The sequence below is a fragment of the Somniosus microcephalus genome, chromosome 16 (genome assembly GCF_052327205.1).
Source record: "Somniosus microcephalus isolate GS21.2 chromosome 16, FLI_Smic_1.0, whole genome shotgun sequence".
Taxonomy (NCBI): domain Eukaryota; kingdom Metazoa; phylum Chordata; class Chondrichthyes; order Squaliformes; family Somniosidae; genus Somniosus; species Somniosus microcephalus.
Genome location: NC_141002.1, coordinates 101,723,081 through 101,744,656, shown reverse-complemented (window position 1 = coordinate 101,744,656; position 21,576 = coordinate 101,723,081). Strand labels below are relative to the sequence as shown.

General features: G+C 44.8%; 1 protein-coding gene across 23 annotated transcripts in view; it reads left to right on the top strand.

Moving 5' to 3' along the window:
* Positions 1–21,576, top strand: part of ppp1r12a (protein phosphatase 1, regulatory subunit 12A) — a 189,276-nt gene that overhangs the window by 86,128 nt on the left and 81,572 nt on the right. For all 23 annotated transcript variants that reach the window (XM_086009567.1, XM_086009575.1, XM_086009565.1 and 20 more), the window contains exons 4-5: positions 18,233–18,392; positions 20,175–20,319. In XM_086009567.1, the coding sequence (XP_085865693.1) occupies positions 18,233–18,392; positions 20,175–20,319 (305 nt within the window). The remainder of the gene's footprint in view (positions 1–18,232; positions 18,393–20,174; positions 20,320–21,576) is intronic.

The following is a 21,576-nucleotide window of genomic DNA, read 5'->3' as shown; positions in this document are numbered from 1 at the left end:
ATTAGTGTGTTAATGAGGTAAGAATGTAAAACAAAATGACGTGTTTAATAAGAGAACAGGAAATGCACAGCATCTAAAAGGGAGTGGGTATCAGTTGGGGTGTCGCCCTCGTCAGAGCTCTGGTTTTGATCGTTGCACTAATAAGAGTGTACAAACTGTTCTGATTAAGGTTATATTCAACAGATTTGGGCATTTGCAGTATTTTTCTGGTCCTTTTTTTATTTCCGATTTCCACTGGTCTCCAGCTTTCTGCTCATCTCAACTATTTTTTTGACTTGTATTTCAAGATGGTCAGAAATTTGAATTCATCACAGGGACACTTTGCAGAGCTTTGCTGAGAGCAGAACTTATAGACATGTTGTCAGTCCTCAGTGCGAACAAAGTATGGGTTCCAGATGTGCAGTGCTTACACCGTGAGAAGATTCTACCCTTCATGTCCTGTGACTTGTATTGATCAATCTTTGGATAATCCAGCTAGTGTGGGAGGAATATCCTTAGTCTTCACTGCTGTAGTGATTTCACCTATAATCTCTTTAGGTTTTCAGACAAAACAGATGAGTATCAACTTGACTCATCTGGTCGCACGATTGCCTCTGAGTCAGAATGTCACGGGTTCTCGGGCCTCACTCCAGGACTTGAGCACCTAATCTAGTCAAAGCCTTCAGTTCAGTACCGAAGCAGTGCTGCATTGCTTTCGCATGAGATGTTAAACCAAGGCCCTCCACCCCTCCCCACCCCACCATCCGCCTGCTGGTGGACTTTCAAAGCACTTCTTAAAGGAGAGTACGGGGTTCTTGTGTCTGAACCAATATTACTTGAAAAGAAAAAGGTTAGTATTAACTTGACTCATCTGGTTAAGACTTGCATTTATATAGCGCCTTTCTTGACCACCGGACGTCCCACAGCGCTTTACAGCCAATGAAGTACTTTTTGAAGTGTAGTCACTGTTGCAATGTAGGAAACATGACAGCCAATTTGTGCACAGCAAGGCCCCACAAACAGCAATGTGATAATGACCAAATAATCTGTTAGGTGTTGATTAAGGGATAAATATTGACCCAGGACAGCGGGGAGAACTTCTTCGAAATAGTGCCATGGAATCTTTTACCTGAGAGAGCAGACCGGGCCTCGGTTTAAAGTCTCATCTGAAATACGGCACCTCCGACAGTGCAGCAGTCCCTCAGCACTGCACTGGAGTGTCAGCCGAGATTTTTGTGCTCAAGTCTCTGGAGTGTGGATTTGAACCCACAACCTTCTGACTCAGAGGAGAGAGTGCTGCCCACTGAGCCACGGCTGGCAAACTAACAAACCTCATCAAACGAATTACAGGAAACTTTCGATTAACCGGCCCCTAAATAACCGGAAATGTCGGTTAACCGGCAAAATTCAGGAGTAGGTTTAGGTAACTTTTATTACTTGCCTTGCTCCATTTGTTGCTGTGCAAGGGTGTGGCTGCAGCTGTTGCTAAGCTACAGAGGCGCTTGCAACTTGTGGCCATTGTTTTGAACCTGTTGCTAGGCAACAGGGTTTGTTGCTTTATACGGAGCTGTCAGCTCTCCGTATCTTTTGCTATAGCGTTTGGTTATCCGGAATTTTTGATGAACCGGCACCACGTCGGTCCCGTCCGTGCCGGATACCAGAAAGTTTCCTGTAACGGGTCATTCATCTCATTGCTGTTTGTGGGAAGTTGGTGAGTGATAAATGGCTGTCACATCATTGCATTCCAAAGAAATTCTTTGTATTTGAAGTGCTTTGGAACATTTTCAAGAGATGTGAAAAGGGCGCAAGTTCTATCTTCACAAAATCACAGAAACCCCACAGTGCAGATAGAGGCCATTTCGGCCCATCGAGCCTGCACCGACACATATCCTACCCGATCCCCGTAACCCCTACACCAACACATATCCCACCCTATCCCCGTAACCCCACGTATTTAATCCCCCTAACACTAAGGGTCAATTTATCATAGCCAATCAACCTAACCCGCACATCTTTGGACTGTGGGAGGAAACCGGAGCACCCGGAGTAAACCCACGCAAACACGGGGAGAATGTGCAAACTCCACACAGACAGTCGCCATTCTTTTTGAGACATTTCCAACAGAAGGTAGCATGTGACGTGCCCATTTTACATTGGATTTGGATTTAAATTTGTCATAGGTTGACATTAATAAAACTTTTATTACTCTGAACCTCATTTTTACTTTTGCTATAAAAGAAAATCCACTGTAAGGAAACATGCTTTTCTTTTGTTCAAGCCCTGTGTTATTTGAGCACTGGCGCCAGTAACTTGCACCTACAGCAGTGAAGTTGTAAAAGCCCAGCAGCATACAACATCGCCCTCTGCAGGCAATTCTTCCAGCTCTCGGAAAGGTCTCTGTTAATCCAAACAATAATGGTGTAATATAGCATCATTCATAGTAATCCTTATAGTTTCTGTACAACAAATATTATGCCACATACAGTTCTGGTATTAATAGAACATGACTCCTTTTAAGGGAGAAAGTATTTTATATTGAGCATTTGTCTTTCACAGAATTTTTTTTTCCCCAAAAGCTGTTTGACTACAGAAATATTCAAAACACATTTTTCACTTCAGGGAATTTTAAGGAGATGAAACCGTCCAAAATTTATGATTTAATATCTGTGTAACTGGTAATGCATTTTTGAGGAGGTGGCAGAAGGAAGTAGGAGGGGAAAGAAGTTGAAAGGTGTGGATGAACAGAAAGACTTGGAGATTCGATGACTTAATTCCTTGAATTGAAGTGCCTTGGAACATTTTACTATGTTAAAGGTGCTATGTAAATGCAAGTTGTTGAATGTGTGAATGCAAGTCGGTAACGCCATGAAAGGAAAATAGCATTTTAAGTTTTAGAAATAGGGGCATAGAGTAAAAGAGCAATGAAGTAATTGCTGATACAAGCCGATATTTTGACAACAGGCCGAGTACTGTGTGCAGTTCAATGTTTCCTCTAATTTTATTTGGGTGCGCTGCCCCTTTAACGGGCTGTACGGCTCATTCAAATTTCCGAGCATGCACGGTTTTTGCATTTAAAAGCCGGTGAGCTGGCTGCGGGAGACCGCCAGACCGTCTGGTGGCCGCGCAGCTTAACTGGAACATTGACGCAGTTTTGGCCAATTCGTTAAAGGGCATGAACGCCGCAGAAAGTGAACAGCATAGATTCACCAGGATGATGGAATGGATGGGAAACTATAGTGTCAACAGAGAATTGAGACTCTGGGACTATTTCCACTGGCTAAATGGAGATTTAATAGAGGTTTATAAAATTATGGAGTGTTTGGATAGTAAATGGAGATGATCTTTCCTCTCACTGGGGACCTGTGATGAAGGATCATCATTTTAAAGTTTGTGAGGAGAGCGTTTCGGAGAAATTTCTTTACACTTGAGAGTTGTTGGAGCATGGATGCTTTGGCACAGGGAGTAATTAAAGCCGAGACAGTTGCATCTTTGCTAGCACAGGCACAGTGGTCGAATGGCCACCACCCCTACTGTACACTTAATGAAAATGTATGAGTTTAAAAGTTCTTTTATATTTGTCAAATAAATGGTATTTTGATGTTTGAAATGAGACCTAGTTCCTGCAACTTAGATTTTAGTTTCAAAAAGAAACGTCCCATCAATCTTTTAGCTCAATCGGTAAATGCATTGTGCAGTAGAAAGACCCGGATAGTCCCAAGGTCGCGCCCTGATCTGTTTTAAGGTCACTGATCTGAGCTGCGACCATGGTAAGGGCACTCGGTTTATGCTTCTTAAATCTACAGTCTTTTAGTTGAGGACCATGTCACCTTTGCAGTTCGTGCTGGTCAGATCGGTCCTCTCCTTGTGAAGTGCACCATTAGGAAAAAAAAAGATTTATATAGCGCTTTTCAAACTTCAACATCCCAGAGCACTTTACAGCGAATGAAGTACTTCTGAAGTGTCGTCACTGTTGTAATTCAGGGAAATGTGGCAGCCAATATGCACACAGTCAGGTCTCACGAACAGCAATGAGATAAATGACGAGATAATTATTTTTATTTTATTGATGTTGATTGACCGAAAAGTTGGCTAGTACACTCGGAGAATTCCTCTGTTCTTGTCAGCTGTGGCTCAGTGGGCAGCACACTCGCCTCTGAGTCAGAAGGTTCTGGGTTCAAGTCGAGTCCTGTCGGAGGTGCTGTCTTTCAGATGAGACGTTAAACCGAGGCCCCCTCTGCTCTCTCGGGTGGACGTAAAAGATCCCATGGCAGGGGAGTTATTCCCGGTGTCCTGGCCAATATTTATCCCTCAATCAACATAACAAAAAAACATTATCTGGTCATTATCACATTGCTGTTTGTGGGAGCTTGCTGTGCGCAAATTGTCTGCTGCGTTTCCCACATTACAACAGTGACTCCACTTCAAAAAGTACTTCGTTGGCTATAAAGCGCTTTGAGATGTCCGGTGGTCGTGAAAGACGCTATAGAAATGCAAGTCTGTCTTTCTTTTCGAATAGTGCCATGGGATTCTTAACGGCCACCACCGAAGGCAGATGGTCTTAGTTTAATATCTCATCCGCAAGCCGGTGCCTCCGACACTGCAGCACTCCATCAGTACTGCAGTCTTGTGTCAGCCTAGATTATGGCTCTGGCGTGGGCCATGAATTCACAACTTTATGACTCAGAGAGTGCTACCCACTGAGCCAAGGCTGATACTGTTTGAGAATGACTGCCTTAAGCATGGAGCAAGAACAGATAGAGGTGATACGTCAACATTAGTTGCTGGCCTTGGAGGTTTTTCTCTTACTGTCTGGATCTAGGTTTTGGGCTGCATTGGTGTTCTGAATGTTCATGGTTACTATCTTCCTGTACCTGATGTTTCCAAAGTGCTGTTTCATCTGTGGTGAACACATGTCAGGGAGTTCCTCAGAAGACCTTGTACTTTCTGTCTCCACTGTCTTGGTTTATAAAAGTTGTGCTGCTCTCAGTAGTTCGGCTTGTTTTGTGTTTTATCACTCAAGCCGTTGACTTTGCCCCACCAAGTTCCTGATCTTGACCACATAACTGCAGGAAGATATTGGAGGTCAGGTATTTCTCTCATTGAGGGAAAATTGGCCCCAGGCCTTTGCTGCACCCCATCTTGCAGCTGATGCCGACTAGTTTTGTGTGCAAGGCTCTACATGACTACCTCTAGTGCATGGTTGGGGAAGATTTACAGTAGTGTACAATTGTTCCCCCTCAAGTTGAAATGGGAACTGGGATGTCCCCCACCCCTTAAATGGGATTGCATTTATAATTCTATTGTCTAGGCTACAGTTTTATTATCATGATGAGATTCTTAAGGATTTACCTAATTTTTTTAATGAAATTGTATTGTAAATAAGGTGAGTACTATCTGTGTCTCCAGTAAATGAGAAGACCAAACGCCCAGATTTTCCAATTCGGTTTCAACCTTTGACTCCTTATCTGCTTCTGCAGGTTACTCTAGGTTTTGCATTCTCCAATCATGAGATTTATTTCTGTGAAAGGGAATTTGTGTGCTGGAATTGTGTATTACACCCTTTTATATTTAAAAAAAAAAGGGAAAGCTGGCCAAAGTGTTTAAATACATATTACAGGAAACTTTTTTTTATCCGGCACGGACGGGACCAACGTAGTGCCGGTTCATCAAAAATTCCGGATAACCGAACGCTATAGTAAAAGATGGGGAGAGCTGACAGCTCCGTATAAAGCAACAAACCCTGTTGCTAAGCAACAAACCCTGTTGCTTAGCAACAAGTGTAGAACAATGGCCACAAGTTCCAAGCGCCTCTAGCTTAGCAACAGCTGCAGCCACACCCTTGCACAGCAACAGATGGAGGAAGGCAAATACAATATGAAGTAAAACCTACTCCTGAATTTTCATTTCATTTCAATTTTATTTATTTATCACGTAACTAAATACAAGAAGTGAAATCTAGTCAGTGAAATGCTTTTTTTCTTGACGAGCCGAGAGCACCAAGCAGCAAGAACACTTGGCTGTCTGGTACGCACGGAGCTCGCAAGGACGGCAGCCATCTTCATCGGCGCCATCACAAAAAAACACATACCGACATATACACGCATACATACTTTAAATATAAATAAAGCAGACATAAAATAAATAAAAGACATAAAAAAAGACAGCACATAAAATGAACACGCAATAATGTAAAAAAAGTAATTTCTACAGTAATTACATTGATATTTCTACCCAGGCTTCTAGAATAATCTCTGGCTACAGGGTGGCCGCCCTGGGAGAGCATCGTGAGGAACTCGCAACTTATACTTAAATAAATTTAATTAATTAATTAATAAAATTAAATAAATAAAGTGCTCCCTCAGTCGCTTTCGATGTTTCCATCTTGGTCTCTCTCGATGTTTCTCCCCTCTCTCTCTCTCGATGTTTCTCCTCTCTCTCACTCGATGTTTCCCCTCGGTCTCTCTCGATGTTTTCTCTCTCTCGATGTTTTCTCTCTCTCGATGTTTTCTCTCTCTCGATGTTTCCCCTCGGTCGTTCTCGATGTTTCCCCTCGGGGTCTCTCTCGCGATGTTTCCCCTCGGGGTCTCTCTCGCGATGTTTCCCCTCGGGGTCTCTCTCGCGATGTTTCCCCTCGGGGTCTCTCTCGCGATGTTTCCCCTCGGGGTCTCTCTCGCGATGTTTCCCCTCGGGGTCTCTCTCGCGATGTTTCCCCTCGGGGTCTCTCTCGCGATGTTTCCCCTCGGGGTCTCGCGATGTTTCCCCTCGGGGTCTCTCTCGCGATGTTTCCCCTCGGGGTCTCTCTCGCGATGTTTCCCCTCGGGGTCTCTCTCGCGATGTTTCCCCTCGGGGTCTCTCTCGCGATGTTTCCCCTCGGGGTCTCTCTCGCGATGTTTCCCCTCGGGGTCTCTCTCGCGATGTTTCCCCTCGGGGTCTCTCTCGCGATGTTTCCCCTCGGGGTCTCTCTCGCGATGTTTCCCCTCGGGGTCTCTCTCGCGATGTTTCCCCTCGGGGTCTCTCTCGCGATGTTTCCCCTCGGGGTCTCTCTCGCGATGTTTCCCCTCGGGGTCTCTCTCGCGATGTTTCCCCTCGGGGTCTCTCTCGCGATGTTTCCCCTCGGGGTCTCTCTCGCGATGTTTCCCCTCGGGGTCTCTCTCGCGATGTTTCCCCTCGGGGTCTCTCTCGCGATGTTTCCCCTCGGGGTCTCTCTCGCGATGTTTCCCCTCGAATTTTGCCGGTTAACCGAGATTTCCGGTTATTTAGGTGCCGGTAAATCGAAAGTTTCCTGTAAATAAGCATAAAATGGCTATGGCAGAGTTTCTTTTGCTGGGTTGTGGGTGGGATTGGCAGGACTGACACACATTACTCATCCCTGGACACCGAGAAAAGATGGTAGTGGGCTTCTGCCTTGAACTGCTGCAGTCGTTGCGACAGTACGCAAACAATGGCGATGGGAAGTTTTTTTTACATAGCATTACATCGCATGTACAGCACAGGAACAGGCCATTTGACCCAACTGGTCTCTGCTTTTATGCTCCACATGAGCCTCCTCCCACCCTAGCTCATCTCACCCCATCAACATATCCTTCTATTCCTTTCTCCCTCATGTACTTAGCTAGTTTCCCCATAAATGCATCTATGCTGTTCGCCTCAACCTATGGTGACAAGTTCTACATCCTAACGACTCTCTGGGTGACGAAATTTCTCTTAAATTCCTTCTTGGATTTATTAATGACTGTCTTATATTTATGGCCGCTAGTTTTGGACTCTTCACAAGTGGAAACATAATTCACGTCTACCCTGTTGAACCCCTTCAGAATCACCTGTGACATGGATGTCAGTTTTATTGTTGAGGTGTTGTTACTGCACCTGTGATGAATACAGTTTGTGTACAGAATTTATGACTTGAATCAATAGCTTATATTAGGCCAGACATTTTCCCATTTACCGCACCAGCCATCGGTGCGGCTTCTGAGATTGAAGCGTCAAATTGCTGCTGGTTTTGTGCTAAATTAAAGTGCCCAAATTGGTTGTGCAGATGGCAGTTTGAGATGGCAGACAGATTAAATCCAAATTTTAGAGGTGAATCGACATTATGCTAACTAACCAGTGCCAGCCAAGTCCCAAGCACTTGAGCAATAATGAACATAAAGAATCTGGTGCTAACGTTTATCTTTTTTGAAAGCTCGGACGACTTTTTGAAAGTGATTGTGATATTGAAATTCATTTAAATACAGGAATGGCTGTAACTTTCTCGCAAACTACAATATTGATAGTTCATTAAGCAGTTCATTGCCTGTATAGTGGTCTTAAAAGCTGGTTTAAGACGTTGCTTTTCTTTGTGTGTTTTCTCTTGATGTACACTTACGATATTGGGTGCAACAACTCTTGCACTTTTCACATATTCCACTTGCCTCATCCTCCTTCTCTTCTTCCTCTCCCACCCCCGATGTGTTATAACTTTGTTTTCACATGCCAAAGAGATAATCGGGAATAGTCCTTTCTGAACACTCCTTTCTGGAAATGGCAGCAGTTATTAAAAGATTACGGAAGCAGCATGCTATAGACCGGGCTAAGCGATCCCACAATCAACGGATCAGATCAATGCTCTGCAGTCCTGCCGCATCGAGTCATGAATGGTGGTGGACCATTAAACAACTAACGGGAGGAGGAGGCTCCATGAATATCCCCATCCTCAATGATGGCGGAGCCCAGCACGTGAGTGCAAAATACGAGGCTGAAGCGTTTGCGACCATCTTCAGCCAGAAGTGCCAAGTGGAAGATCCATATCGGCTTACTCCTGAGGTCCCCACCATCACCGAAGCCAGTCTTCAGCCAATTCGATTCACTCCACGTGATATCAAGAAACAGCTGAGCGCACTGGATACAGCAAAGGCTATCGTGCTGAAGACTTGTGCTCCAGAACTAGCCGTGCCTCTTGCCAAGCTGTTCCAGTACAGCTACAACACTGGCATCTATTCGACAATGGAAAACTGCCCAGGTATGTCCTGTTCACAAAAAGCAGGACAAATCCAATCCGGCCAATTACCGCCCCATCAGTCTACTCTCAATCATCAGCAAAGTGATGGAAGGTGTCATCCACAGTGCTATCAAGCAGCACTTACTCACCAATAACCTGCTCACTGATGCCCAGTTTGGGTTCCGCCAAGACCACTTGGCTCCAGACCTCATTACAGCCTTGGTCCAAACATGGACAAAAGAGCTGAATTCCAGAGGTGCGGTGAGAATAACTGCCCTCGACATCAAGGCAGCATTTGACCGAGTGTGGCATCAAGGAGCCCGAGTAAAACTGAAGTCAATGGGAATCGGGGGGGAAAACTCTCCACTGACTGGAGTCATACCAAGCACAAAGGAAGATGGTTGTGGTGATTGAAAGTCAATCATCACAGCCCCAGGACATCGCTGCAGGAGTTCCTCAGGACAGTGTCCTAGGCCCAACCATCTTCGGCTGCTTCATCAGTGACCTTCCCTCCAACATAAGGTCAGAAATGGGGGTGTTCGCTGATGACTGCGCAGTGTTCAGCGCCATTCACAACTCCAGATAATGAAGCCAGCCATGCCCGCATGCAACAAAACCTGGCTGACGTTCAGGCTTGGGCTGATAAGTGCCAGGTAACATTCGCACCACAGAAGTGCCAGGCAATGACTATCTCCAACAAGCTAGAGTCTAACCACCGCCCTATGACATTCAATGGCATTACCATTGCCGAATCCCCCACTAGCAACATCCTGGGGGTCACCATTAACCAGAAAGATAACTGGACCAGCCACACACATACAGTGGCAACAAGAGCAGGTCAGAGGCTAGGTATTCTGCGGCGAGTGTCTCACCTCCTGACTCCCCAAAGCCTTTCCACCATCTACAAGGCACAAGTCAGGAGTGCGATGGGATACTCTTCACTTGCCTGGATGAGTGCAGCTCCAACAACACTCAAGAAGCTTCACACAATCCAGGACAAAGCAGCCCGCTTGATCGGCACCCCATCCACCACCTTAAATATTCACTCCCTCCACCACCGGCATACCGTGGCTGCAGTGTGTACCATCTACAAGATGCACTGCAGCAACTTGCCAAGGCGGCTTTGACAGCACCTCCCAAACCCGCGACCTCTTCCACCTAGAAGGACAAGGGCAGCAGACGCATGGGAACACCACCACCTGTCACACGCCATCATGACTTAAAAGTATATCGCCGATCCTTCATCGTCGTTGGGTAAAAATCCTGGAACTCCCTAACAGCACTATGGGCATACCTTCACCACATGGACTGCAGCGGTTCAAGAAGGCGGCTCATCACCAGCTTCTCAAGGGCAACTAGGGATAGGCAATAAATGCTGGCCTTGCCAGCGACACCCACATCCCATAAAAACAAATTTAAAAAAAAGTGTTAGATGAGGGAGCCCATTTGCTCATCTTATTCATCCAAAGTGAAGGACCTACTTTTACCCCCATCACAACACCTCATACATAGACTCTTGGGTGAGTCTAGGATTTTTGCCTCCATTACCCTGCTCGGAAGGCCCTTGCAAGTGCAGAAATTCTACCTGACGTCTGCCCTAATCTTGCCTTTTCCCAGTATTCGTCTATACTTCCTTGTTCTAATGTCTTGGCGTACCTTGGAAGTCGTGCTCCGGATTAATCTAACCTATGCCATTTAATATGTTGAACGTTTGTGTAATTCCTCTCTCTTTTTCAATTTGAAAGAGCCGCCGTTCTTCCCGTGTTTCCTCATTACTCAATCCTTCGATGCTGGGGTGCAACGTTATGGCTCGTGTGCACTGCATCCGTGGTTTGAATGTTCCCCATGTCGGTGACCAAAACTCAACGCAGTACTGAAGCTGTAGTCTGACAGGAGCACTGTGCAGTTTTGGCTTGACATCTTGCAACTGGTATTCAATTGAGTGAGCGATATGATTAAATATTCTGTTCGCTGCTGCAGTGATTTGACATGTTAAGTGCCAAACCTGTTGTTCCCGGATTCCTTTCTACTTCATCTTTCAGCTATTTCGACACCATCCATCATATACTTGTGCCATCCGTTTTTCCTGGTATCCGTATTGAATTTCATTTGCCATGTATTTGCCCAATTGCAGATGTTGTTTAACTCCTTATAAGAAAGAAGAAAAGACTTGCATTTATATAGTGCATTTCACAACCTCAACATGTCCCAAAAATGCTTTACAACCAATGAAGTACTTTTATATAAAAAAAAAGTGTAGTCACTGTTGTGATGTAGGAAACGCGGCAGCCAACTTGCGCATTAACTGCAATGTGATAATGACCAGGTAATCTGTTTTTCGTGATGTTGGTTGATAAATATCAGCCAGCACCATTGGGAGAACTCCCCATCTTCAAAATAGTGCCATCGGATTGTTTACGTCCACATGAGAAGGCAGACAGGGCCTCGGTTTAACGTCTCATCCGAAAGATGACCCCTCCAACAGTGAAGCACTCGCTCAGTGCTGCACGAGAGGTTTAGTGTCGGTTCCTGACTGCTTTATGGATCTCGGCAGCCACCCTGAGTTTGACATTTGCGAACTTGACCAGTTTGCAGTGGATTTCTGCATCTACATCACAAATGTAGGTTAGGAACTGGAGGAACCCAGCACAGACTTATGTGGAACTCTGCATAGTACTGCTCACCTCCCAACCCTGACATTACTTGCCTAACAAGTATTTAAGCATCGATTTAATTGGAGTTTCAGGAGCAGAAGTTTATTGGTTTTTAACCAAACATTTGATCAAAAGATATCAACAAATATTGCAGGCATCTTCACTCTTGCCTTGCCATGGAGGAGATGGTTACTGTACTTTGTTTAGTTTGAATGGACAAAATGGCATTAAAATTTGGGGGAAATGGCATTAAAAAAGTTTCAAGTTGTATTATTGAAAATAAACATGTTTTTGAAATCTCACCATTCAAACACAATTGGCTTTTGTAATGCTGTCAGAAATAAGTGTAACACAGCCAGTGGCTGGGCTTCAATATAGTAAGGGAAAGTGAAGTGTTTCTTCCATCAGATGAGCTTTCTTCCCCGATTGTATAGGTTGCCAGAGCCCTTGTTCATTGGACTGCTATTGGCTCTGGTTAGATATGAAGTGCACACTCCCTAAATAGAGAATTCAATAACCCGGGGGCATATATTTAAAATAATTAGTGGAAGGATTAGAGGGGAGTTGAGGAGAACTTTTTTCACCCAGAGGGTGGTGGGGGTCTGGAACTCGCTGCCTGAAAGGGTGGTAGAGGCAGAAACCCTCATCGCATTTAAAAAGTACTTGTAGGTTACAGCACTTCAAGTGCATATCCAAGGCTATGGACCAGGGATTAGGTTGGCTAGCTCTTTCTCGGCCGGCACAGGCACGATGGGCCGATTGGCGGCCTCCTGTGCCCCAAGTTTCTAAAATTCTACTCTGGATTTAAACTGCATCACAGCCTTGTTTTAGGAACTAACTCGAGGTGCCATTTCTTTTGCTCACATATAATTTTGAATAACAGTATGATAATTTTTTCTGCATCTGAAAAGATCAGGCCAGGTAAATCGTTTGGGTGTAGGCTCCTTGGCCTGTTCTGATGATGGCTTTGCACCAGATATGCTAACCCTGTACCTTTTTTCAGCTGTTGACAGACCTGATGTGTACTTGAAGGACTTTCATTTCATATTTACAGTGTATTTTTGTGTCAGTAATTCAAGAAGCGTAGGTGGCTTGAAATATTTGTGTTCTGACCAGCTTTTGTGGTGGTTTAGGTGTCAGCCTTGGCTCTGTGGTCGCACTCTCGCCTTTGAGTTAGCAGGTTGTTGGGTCAAGCCCCACTCCAGGACTGGAGCAAAAAACCCGGCTGACCACAGAGCAGTACTAAGGGAGTGCTGAATTGTTGGAGGGGCCGCCTTTCTGATGTGCTGAACGGAAATCCGTAACTGCGACAACAGCAGCTTGCATTTATATAGCGACTTCAACTTTGTAAAACGTCCCAAGGCGCTTCAGAGGGTAATTGTCCAAAAATTGGCACCGAGCTAAAGGAGGAGACGTTCGGACTGGTGACCAAAAGCTTGGTCAGAGCTGGGGATTTGAACACTTAGGATCAGAAGTGTAAATTTGAGACGTTAGTGGACTGGGAGCCAATGTAGGTCGGTGAGCACTAGCGTGAACGGGACTTGGCGAGAGTTGGGATACGGGCAGCAGAGCTTTGGATGATCTGAAGTTTATGGAGGGTGGAAGATGGGAGGCCGGCCAAGAAAACATTGGAATAGAGTCTGAAGGTAACAAAAGCTTGGATGAGGGTTTCAGCAGCAGAAGGACTGAGGCAAGGGCAGAGACTGGCGATTATTATGGAGGTGGAAGTAGGCTGTCTTGGTGGTGGAGAGGACATGACTGGCATAAAAGATGTCATAAGAACATAACATAAGAACATAAGAAGCAGGAGTAGGCCATACGGCCCCTCGGGCCTGCTCCGCCATTCAATAGGATCATGGCTGATCCGAATCTAGACTCACGTCCACTTCCCTGCCCTCTCCCCGTAACCCCCAATTCCCTTGTCTGCTAGGAAACTGTCTATCCGTTTTAAATTTATTTAATGTTGCAGCTTCCACAGCTCTCTGGGGTAGCAAATTCCATAGATTTACTACCCTCTGAGTGAAGAAGTTTCTCCTCGTCTCAGTTTTGAAAGGGCAGCCCCTTATTCTAAGATTATGCCCCCTGGTTCTAGTCTCACCCATCAGTGGAAACATCCTCACCGCATCCACCCGATCAAGCCCCCTCACAATCTTATATGTTTCGCTAAGATCGCCTCTCATTCTTCTGAACTCCAATGAGTAGAGGCCCAACCTACTCAACCTTTCCTCATAGGTCAACTCCCTCATCTCCGGAATCAACCGAGTGAACCTTCTCTGAACCGCCTCGAGAGCAAGTATATCTTTTCTTAAATATGGAAACCAAAACTGTACGCAGTATTCCAGGTGTGGCCTCACCAATACCCTGTATAACTGCAGCAAGACTTGCCTATTTTTATACTCCATCCCCCTTGCAATAAAAGCCAAGATTCCATTGGCCTTCCTGATCACCTGCTGCACCTGCATACTAACTTTTTGTGTTCATGCACCAGGACCCCCAGATCCCTTTGTACTGTAGCACTTTGCAGTTTCTCTCCTTTTAGATAATAACTTGCTCTTTGATTTTTTCTGCCGCTTTCCAATATTATATTCCATCTGCCAAATCTCTGCCCACTCACTTAGCCTGTCTATGTCCCTTTGCAGGTTTTTTATGTCCTCCTCACTCACTGCTTTCCCTCCCATCTTTGTATCGTCGGCAAACTTGGATATGTTGCACTCGGTCCCTTCCTCCAAATCGTTAATATAGATTGTGAAGAGTTGGGGTCCCAGCACTGACTCCTGCGGAACACCACTCGTTACTGATTGGCAGCCCGAGAACAAACCATTTATCCCAACTCTTTGTTTTCTGTTAGATAGCCAATCTTCCACCCATGCCAGTATATTACCCCCAATCCCATGATTTTTTATCTTGATCAGTAATCTTTTGTGTGGCACCTTGTCAACTGCCTTTTGGAAGTCCAAATACTGTACACTACATCCACTGGCTCCCCTTTATCCACCCTGTATGTTACGTCCTCAAAGAATTCGAGCAAATTTGTCAAACATGATTTCCCCTTCATAAAACCATGCTGACTCTGTCCTATTAAATTATGTTTATCCAAATGCTCTGTTACTGTTTCCTTAATAATGGACTCCAACATTTTGCCAACCACTGATGTTCGGCTAACTGGTCTATAGTTTCCAGCTTTTTGTCTACTTCCCTTTTTAAATAAGGGTGTTACATTAGCAGTTTTCCAATCTGCCGGGACCTTTCCTGAGTCATGGGAGTTTTGGAAAATAATCACCAATGCATCCACAATCCCTACCGCTAATTCTCTCGACCCTAGGATGTAGACCATCAGGTCCGGGGGATTTATCCGCCTTAAGTCCCATTATTTTACCGAGTGCCACCTCCTTAGTGATTTTAATCGTGTTTAGCTCCTCCACCCCCCCCAACCCCCTCCATTGCCCCCTGTTTGTCCAGTGTTGGGATATTTTTAGTGTCCTCCACTGCAAAGACTGAGACAAAATATTTGTTTAGCGTCTTTGCCATCTCCATGTTCCCCACCACTCGTTTCCCGGTCTCATCCTCTAAGGGACCAACGTTCACTTTAGCCACTGTTTTTCTTTTTATATAGCTGTGGAAACTTGCTATCTGTTTTTATATTTTTTGCTAGTTTACTTTCGTAATCTATCTTCCCTTTCTTAATTAATCTTTTAGTTATTGTTTGCTGGCTTTTAAATGCTTCCCAATCTTCTATCCTCCCACTAGATTTGGCTACTTTATATGCCCTTGTTTTCAGTCGGATACTATCCTTTATTACTTTACTAAGCCACGGATGGCTGTCTTTTCTTTTACTCCCCTTTTTCCTCAGTGGAATATATTTATCTTGAAAGATGTGAAATATCTCCTTGAATGTAGACCACTGCTCTTGTACAGTCTTACACTTTAATCTGTTTTCCCAGTCCACTTTAGTCAATTCTACTCTCATACCTTCATAGTCTCCTTTATTTAAGCTCAGTATGCTGGTTTGAGATCCAACTCTCACCCTCAAACTGAATTTGGAATTCAACCATATTATGGTCACTCATTCCAAGGGGATCCTTTACTAGGACATTTTTTATTAATCCTGTCTCATTACACAGGACCAGATCTAAGATTGCCTGCCCCCTGGTTGGTTCAGTTACATACTGCTCAAGGAACCCGTCCCTAATACACTCTATGAACTCTTCCTCAAGGCTGCCATGCCCAATTTTATTAGTCCAGTCAATATGAAAGTTAAAATCCCTCATAATTATAGCGCTTCCCTTATTACAAGCCCCAACTATTGCTTGATTTATACTCCGACCAACAGAGTTGCAACTGTTAGGAGGCCTATAGACTATGCCACAAGTGACTTTTTCCCCATATTTTTCCTTATCTCCACCCAAACTGTTTCACTATCCTGATCCTTTGACCCAATATCATTTCTGACTATTGCAGTGATTCCATCCTTGATTAACATAGCAACCCCACCTCCCTTTCCTTCCTGTCTGTCCTTCCTAATTGTCAAATACCCTTGTATGTTTAGTTCCCAGTCATGATCATCTTGCAGCCATGTTTCCGCAATGGCCACCAGATCATAACCATGTGTAGTTATTTGTACCGTCAACTCGTCTATTTTGTTACGAATGCTGCGTGCATTCAGATAAAGAACTTTCAAATATGTTTTGTGACAATTTATTCCTGTTTTTACCCCTTTTACTACTTTACCTTTATCATCATACATTCTGTCCCTTCCTGACACGCTCTGGTTTTTAATTCCCCCACTTCTACCTTGCTCTGTTGCCTTCTCCACTGTCATTTTTATTTTTCGCTTTTTTAAAACCTCCCCCCCACTAATTAGTTTAAAGCCCTCTCTACAGCCCTAGTTACTCGATTCGCCAGGATTCTAGTCCCAGTACTGGCCAAGTGAAGTCCGTCCCAACGGAATAGCTCTCTCCTGTCCCAGTACTGATGCCAGTGTCCCAAGAAGCAAAACCCATTTCTCCCACACCAGTCTTTGAGCCACGCATTTAACTCTCTAATTTTATTTACCCTAGCCAAATTTGCTCATGGCTCAGGTAGTAATCCAGAGATTATTACCCTTTTGGTTCTGCTTTTTAATTTGGCCCCTAGCTGCTCAAACTCCCTCAGCAGAACCTCTTTCCTTCTCCTATCTATGTCGTTGGTACCAACATGGACCACGACAACTGGATCCTCCCTCTCCCACTCCAAGTTTCTCTCCAGCCCAGAGGAGATGTCCTTAACCCTGGCACCGGGCAGGCAACACAGCCTTCGGGACTCTCGCTCTCGGCTGCAAAGAACCCTATCTATCCCCCTAACGATACTATCCCCTACCACCACAACATTTCTTTTAACTCCCCCCACTTGAATGGCCCCCCCGCTCCACGGTGCTGTGGCCAGGTTGCTCATCCTCCCTGCAGTCCCCGTTCTCATCCTCATAGGGAGTAAGAGCCTCAAACCTGTTGGACAAGAGCAAGGGCTGCGGCTCCTCCAACACTACCTCCTGGATCCCCTTACCTGCCTCACTTCTAGTCACACCATCCTGTCCCTGACCACGGACTACATCTGAATTAATTAATCTAATTGGTGTGACTACCTCCTGAAACACAGAGTCCAGGTAACACTCCCTCTCCCTGATGTGTCGCAGTGTCTGAAGCTTGGTCTCGAGCTCATCAACACGGAGCCGGAGTTCCTCTAGCAGCAAACACTTATCGCACATGTAATCACCGTGAGCATCAATGGTGTCCACCAGCTCCCACATTTCGCAGCAGTAACACATCACCTGCTCTCCCATTCTATGTAATTAATTATATTTATTAATATAATTTAAGAAGACCCTCTGCCCTTATTTTAGGTGAAGATCACACCTTTATTTAAAAGAACTTACCAACTTATAAAGGTGCTATTCGAAGTTCTGTGTCCTCAACCAACATAACTAAAGCAGATTATCTGGTCGCTTATCTCATTGTTTGTGACACCTTGTGTCCAAATTGGCTGTCGTGTTCGCCAACATCACAAAAGTACTTTGGCTCTGAAATGCTTTGGGATGTCCTGAGCTAGTGAATGGCACCAGGTGAATGCAATTTCGTTCACTCCTTTGTTCTTTGTGTCTTGAACTTGAACTTTAAGGGAATCTAAACACAGTCAGTATATTGGAAGTTATTGCATGTTTATAAATTACGAAAGCAGCATCATTATCAGCACGATTCAATTTTAATTTATAAAATCTTAATTTTGCAGTTAGTAATGCAGTCTGCTCTGTCGTGCAGCCATGTTTAGATTTCTGGCCAGGTTGTAACCATATTGCAATCCACATTTTAGATGTCCATATGTTTTCCTGTGGTTTATCTTTGCTGTATTGGAATTGTTTACTGTGCTGAAGACCTTTTTTAAAAATATGTCTCGCTCTTTCTCTCGCACCCTCGCGCTTGCTCGCTCTCTTGCTTGCTCTCCCGCTTTCCTTCTGCGCTCGCCCTCGCCGACTCTTAACTTATACCAACTTTTGAAAATGTACTGATGCTGCATGCAAAACGTTGGTTAGCGGGTGTGTGGCTAATCTGCTTTTGCTAACTTGCTTTTTGAACGGGTTTTGTTTATTTAGGAGTGGATATAGAGGCAGCTCGGAAAGAAGAAGAACGAGTAATGCTCCGTGATGCCCGGCAGTGGTTAAATAGTGGGCAAATAAATGACAACAGACATCCAAAATCCGGGGGAACAGCTCTTCACGTAGCTGCAGCTAAAGGCTACTCAGAGGTTTTAAAGTACGTACGTAAAACTACTTCTACTTTTTAGTTACACTAAATAATGGATTGAAATAAGCAAATTGATTCCTTTTTATCTGTTGCAGGATGCACCAGAGTAACTTGAGTGTATCAAAATTGATCTGTTAAAATGACTCTTCCACCTACTAATGGCTTGTGGCTTTATTCATTTTATTCCCCCATACATACTTGCTTAAGGCCGGACATTTCATAAGACTTACAAACGACAAACAGGAGCATGCAGTTTAGTTATGCATTGTTTGACTGCTTTAGCAAGTCTCATTGCTGGCTCAGGACAATTAAAATGTTGAGAATTGAAAGTACGTGGCACTCAAACACTGAGCTAAAATCTGTAAACTGAAGACAGTTGTAAAATACAGCCGTTGGGTGTTAGTTGACTGAAGTGAGCTTGTAAACACCATACTTTGTATTTGTGACTGACAAAGGTAAACTATCCCTTCTCGTCCTCCTTGACTTGTCTGCAGCCTGTGACACGGTTGACCACTCCATCCTTCTCCAACGCCTCTCCACCGCCGTCCAGCTGGGTGGGACTGCACTCGCCTGGTTCCATTCTTATCGATCTAATCGTAGCCAGAGAATCACCTACAAAGGCTTCTCTTCCTGCTCCTACATCATTACCTCTGGTGTCCCCCAAGGATCTATCCTTGGCCTCCTCCTATTTCTCACCTGCATGTTCCCTCATGGCGACATGATCCGAAAACAGTCAGTTTCCACACGCACACCATTGTTTTCGGTCCCCGCCACAAACTCCGTTCCCTAGCCACTGACTCCATCCCTCTCCCTAACATCTGTCTGAGGCTGAACCACACTGTTCGCAACCTTGGTGTCATATTTGACCCTGAAATGAGCTTCCGACCACACATCTGCAGCATAACTAAGACCGCCTATTTCCACCTCCATAACATCGCCCGTCTCCGCCCCTGCCTCGGCTCATCCACTGCTGAAACCCTCATCCATGCCTTTGTTACCTCTAGACTTGACTATTCCAACGCACTCCTGGCTGGCCTCCCACATTCTACCCTATGTAAACTTGAGGCGACCCCAAACTCGGCTGCCCGTGTCTTAACACTCACCAAGTCCCGTTCGCCCATCACCCCTGTGCTCGCTGACCTCCATTGGCTCCCGGTTAAGCAACGCCTCGATTTCAAAATTCTCATCCTTGTTTTCAAATCCTTCCATGGCCTCGCCCCTCCCTATATCTGTAACCTCCTCCAGCCCACAACCCCCTGAGATAGCTGCGCTCCTCTAATTCTGCCCACTTGAGCATCCCTGGTTATAATTGCTCAACCTTTGGGGGCCGTGCCTCCTGTTGCCTAGACCCTAAGCACTGGAATTCCCTGCCTAAACCTCTCCACCTCGCTACCTCTCTTTCCTCCTTTTAAGCTGCTCCTTAAAACCTACATCTTTGATCAAGCTTTTGGTCACCTGTCATAATTTCTCCTTATGTGGCTCGGTGTCAAATATTTTACTTTTAATACTCCTGTGAAGTGCCTTGGACGCTTTACTACGTTAAAGGCGCTATATAAATACAAGATGTTGTCTTGAAGGGTATCAGCTATGACAGGGGCGATTAAAATAGTACGGTTGAGACAAAGCCTTGTGCCTGGGTTAATATGCATCTGGCTCAATTTAATTTATTTTTAAATGTACATTCAAGTTCCAACAAATCTTCTGTAAGTTACTGAGATGTGACATTTATGGGGGTGTTGGTTTTTTTAAGTTGAAGTTTTTCAAAAGGTAAATTTTTTTTTTTATCCGCAGGCTTCTAATCCAGGCAGGTTATGATGTGAATATCAAAGATTACGATGGCTGGACCCCACTTCACGCTGCAGCACACTGGGGTAAAGAGGAAACCTGCCGAATCCTGGTAGAAGGCTTCTGTGATATGGAGATGATCAACAAAGTGGTTTGTTACCAGTTACTTTTTTGAAGTCACAAGAATAAATGAGAAGCAGATGGTTAAATGATACAAGTTTTGCAAAGGCAGATTTAAGATTAGAATAATTTGCTTGACGGCGCACCAGTTGCCGGGGAAGGGAGCCTGCCCACCCTTACCCAGTCTGGCTGATGCGCGTTGCCAGTCCCATGATATGTGGTGGACTCTCAATACTCTCTGAAGTGGCCCAGCAAGCCACTCAGTTATAAAAACAATCATGTCAAGAGGTCAGCCCACCACCACCTCAGAGGATGGGCAAGCTATTATGCCATGCTGTCCAGAATCTTACCTGATAACTTGGCTTCCAAGCTTTTAAATTCTGCATTTAAATAGCCGCGAGGGAGTATTAATTGATCATTGGAATATATATAGCTTGGGCCTTGGTGTATGTCAATATTTAGTTATTTCCTGTATTAGAACATGCGCTAATCTCGTGATTAACAAACAAAGCACTATCGTAAGGCATTGATTAATGCATAATGTTGACGTCCAGTCCACCCCCCCATCCTCCTTTTCCTGAAGACATTGACTCCTTGCTATAGCGAGATTCCACAGGTGCTGTTAAGCCTCTGGTAGCACACAATTGGCCATTAATCAACTGTGAGCCTTGGCAGTGAATGTTGGCAAGATATTGGGGGTGGGTGAGGTGCGGGGGAGAGAAAGAGTAGTGATCAGAAGTAGAGCTGAGCAGGTCCTCACCAGACATCTGCACGTGGACATTTCCAGTACGGCTTGTTGCATAGTAGTCAGCACTTGAAGACCTTTTTTTCCCCCCCTTGCTTAGCTCAGGGCCATGAAGGGCCATTGTTGCGCGCCTACCGCACCCCTGGCTGAATGAGGTAGCTCGGCACATACCAGATTTAATACCTGGCTCAGCTGCTCACCCCATAAATTTGGTGTCAACATTGTGAAGTTGTGCGTGGCAAACTAGACCGGTTCCTGTCTAGGATGGGGCAGTCCATAAGGAAACCATGTAACCGCACGCACGAGCTTTACAGTATGTTAATACCAGTATGCAAACTCCGTTGGTAATGTTCTCATTTATCATTGTTTAATATTTTAGTTACACGGACCAGCATTATAAACCTTTTTTTTACCCTATTCTGAAGCTTGGCTTGCTGAGCCGCACCAGACATTATTTTGTTGATTGTGATCCTCCAGGTCCATTTCCTTGATATGCCGTTTATAAATTCTGGAGCACAAAAGGCTGAAAGCAAGAACAACATT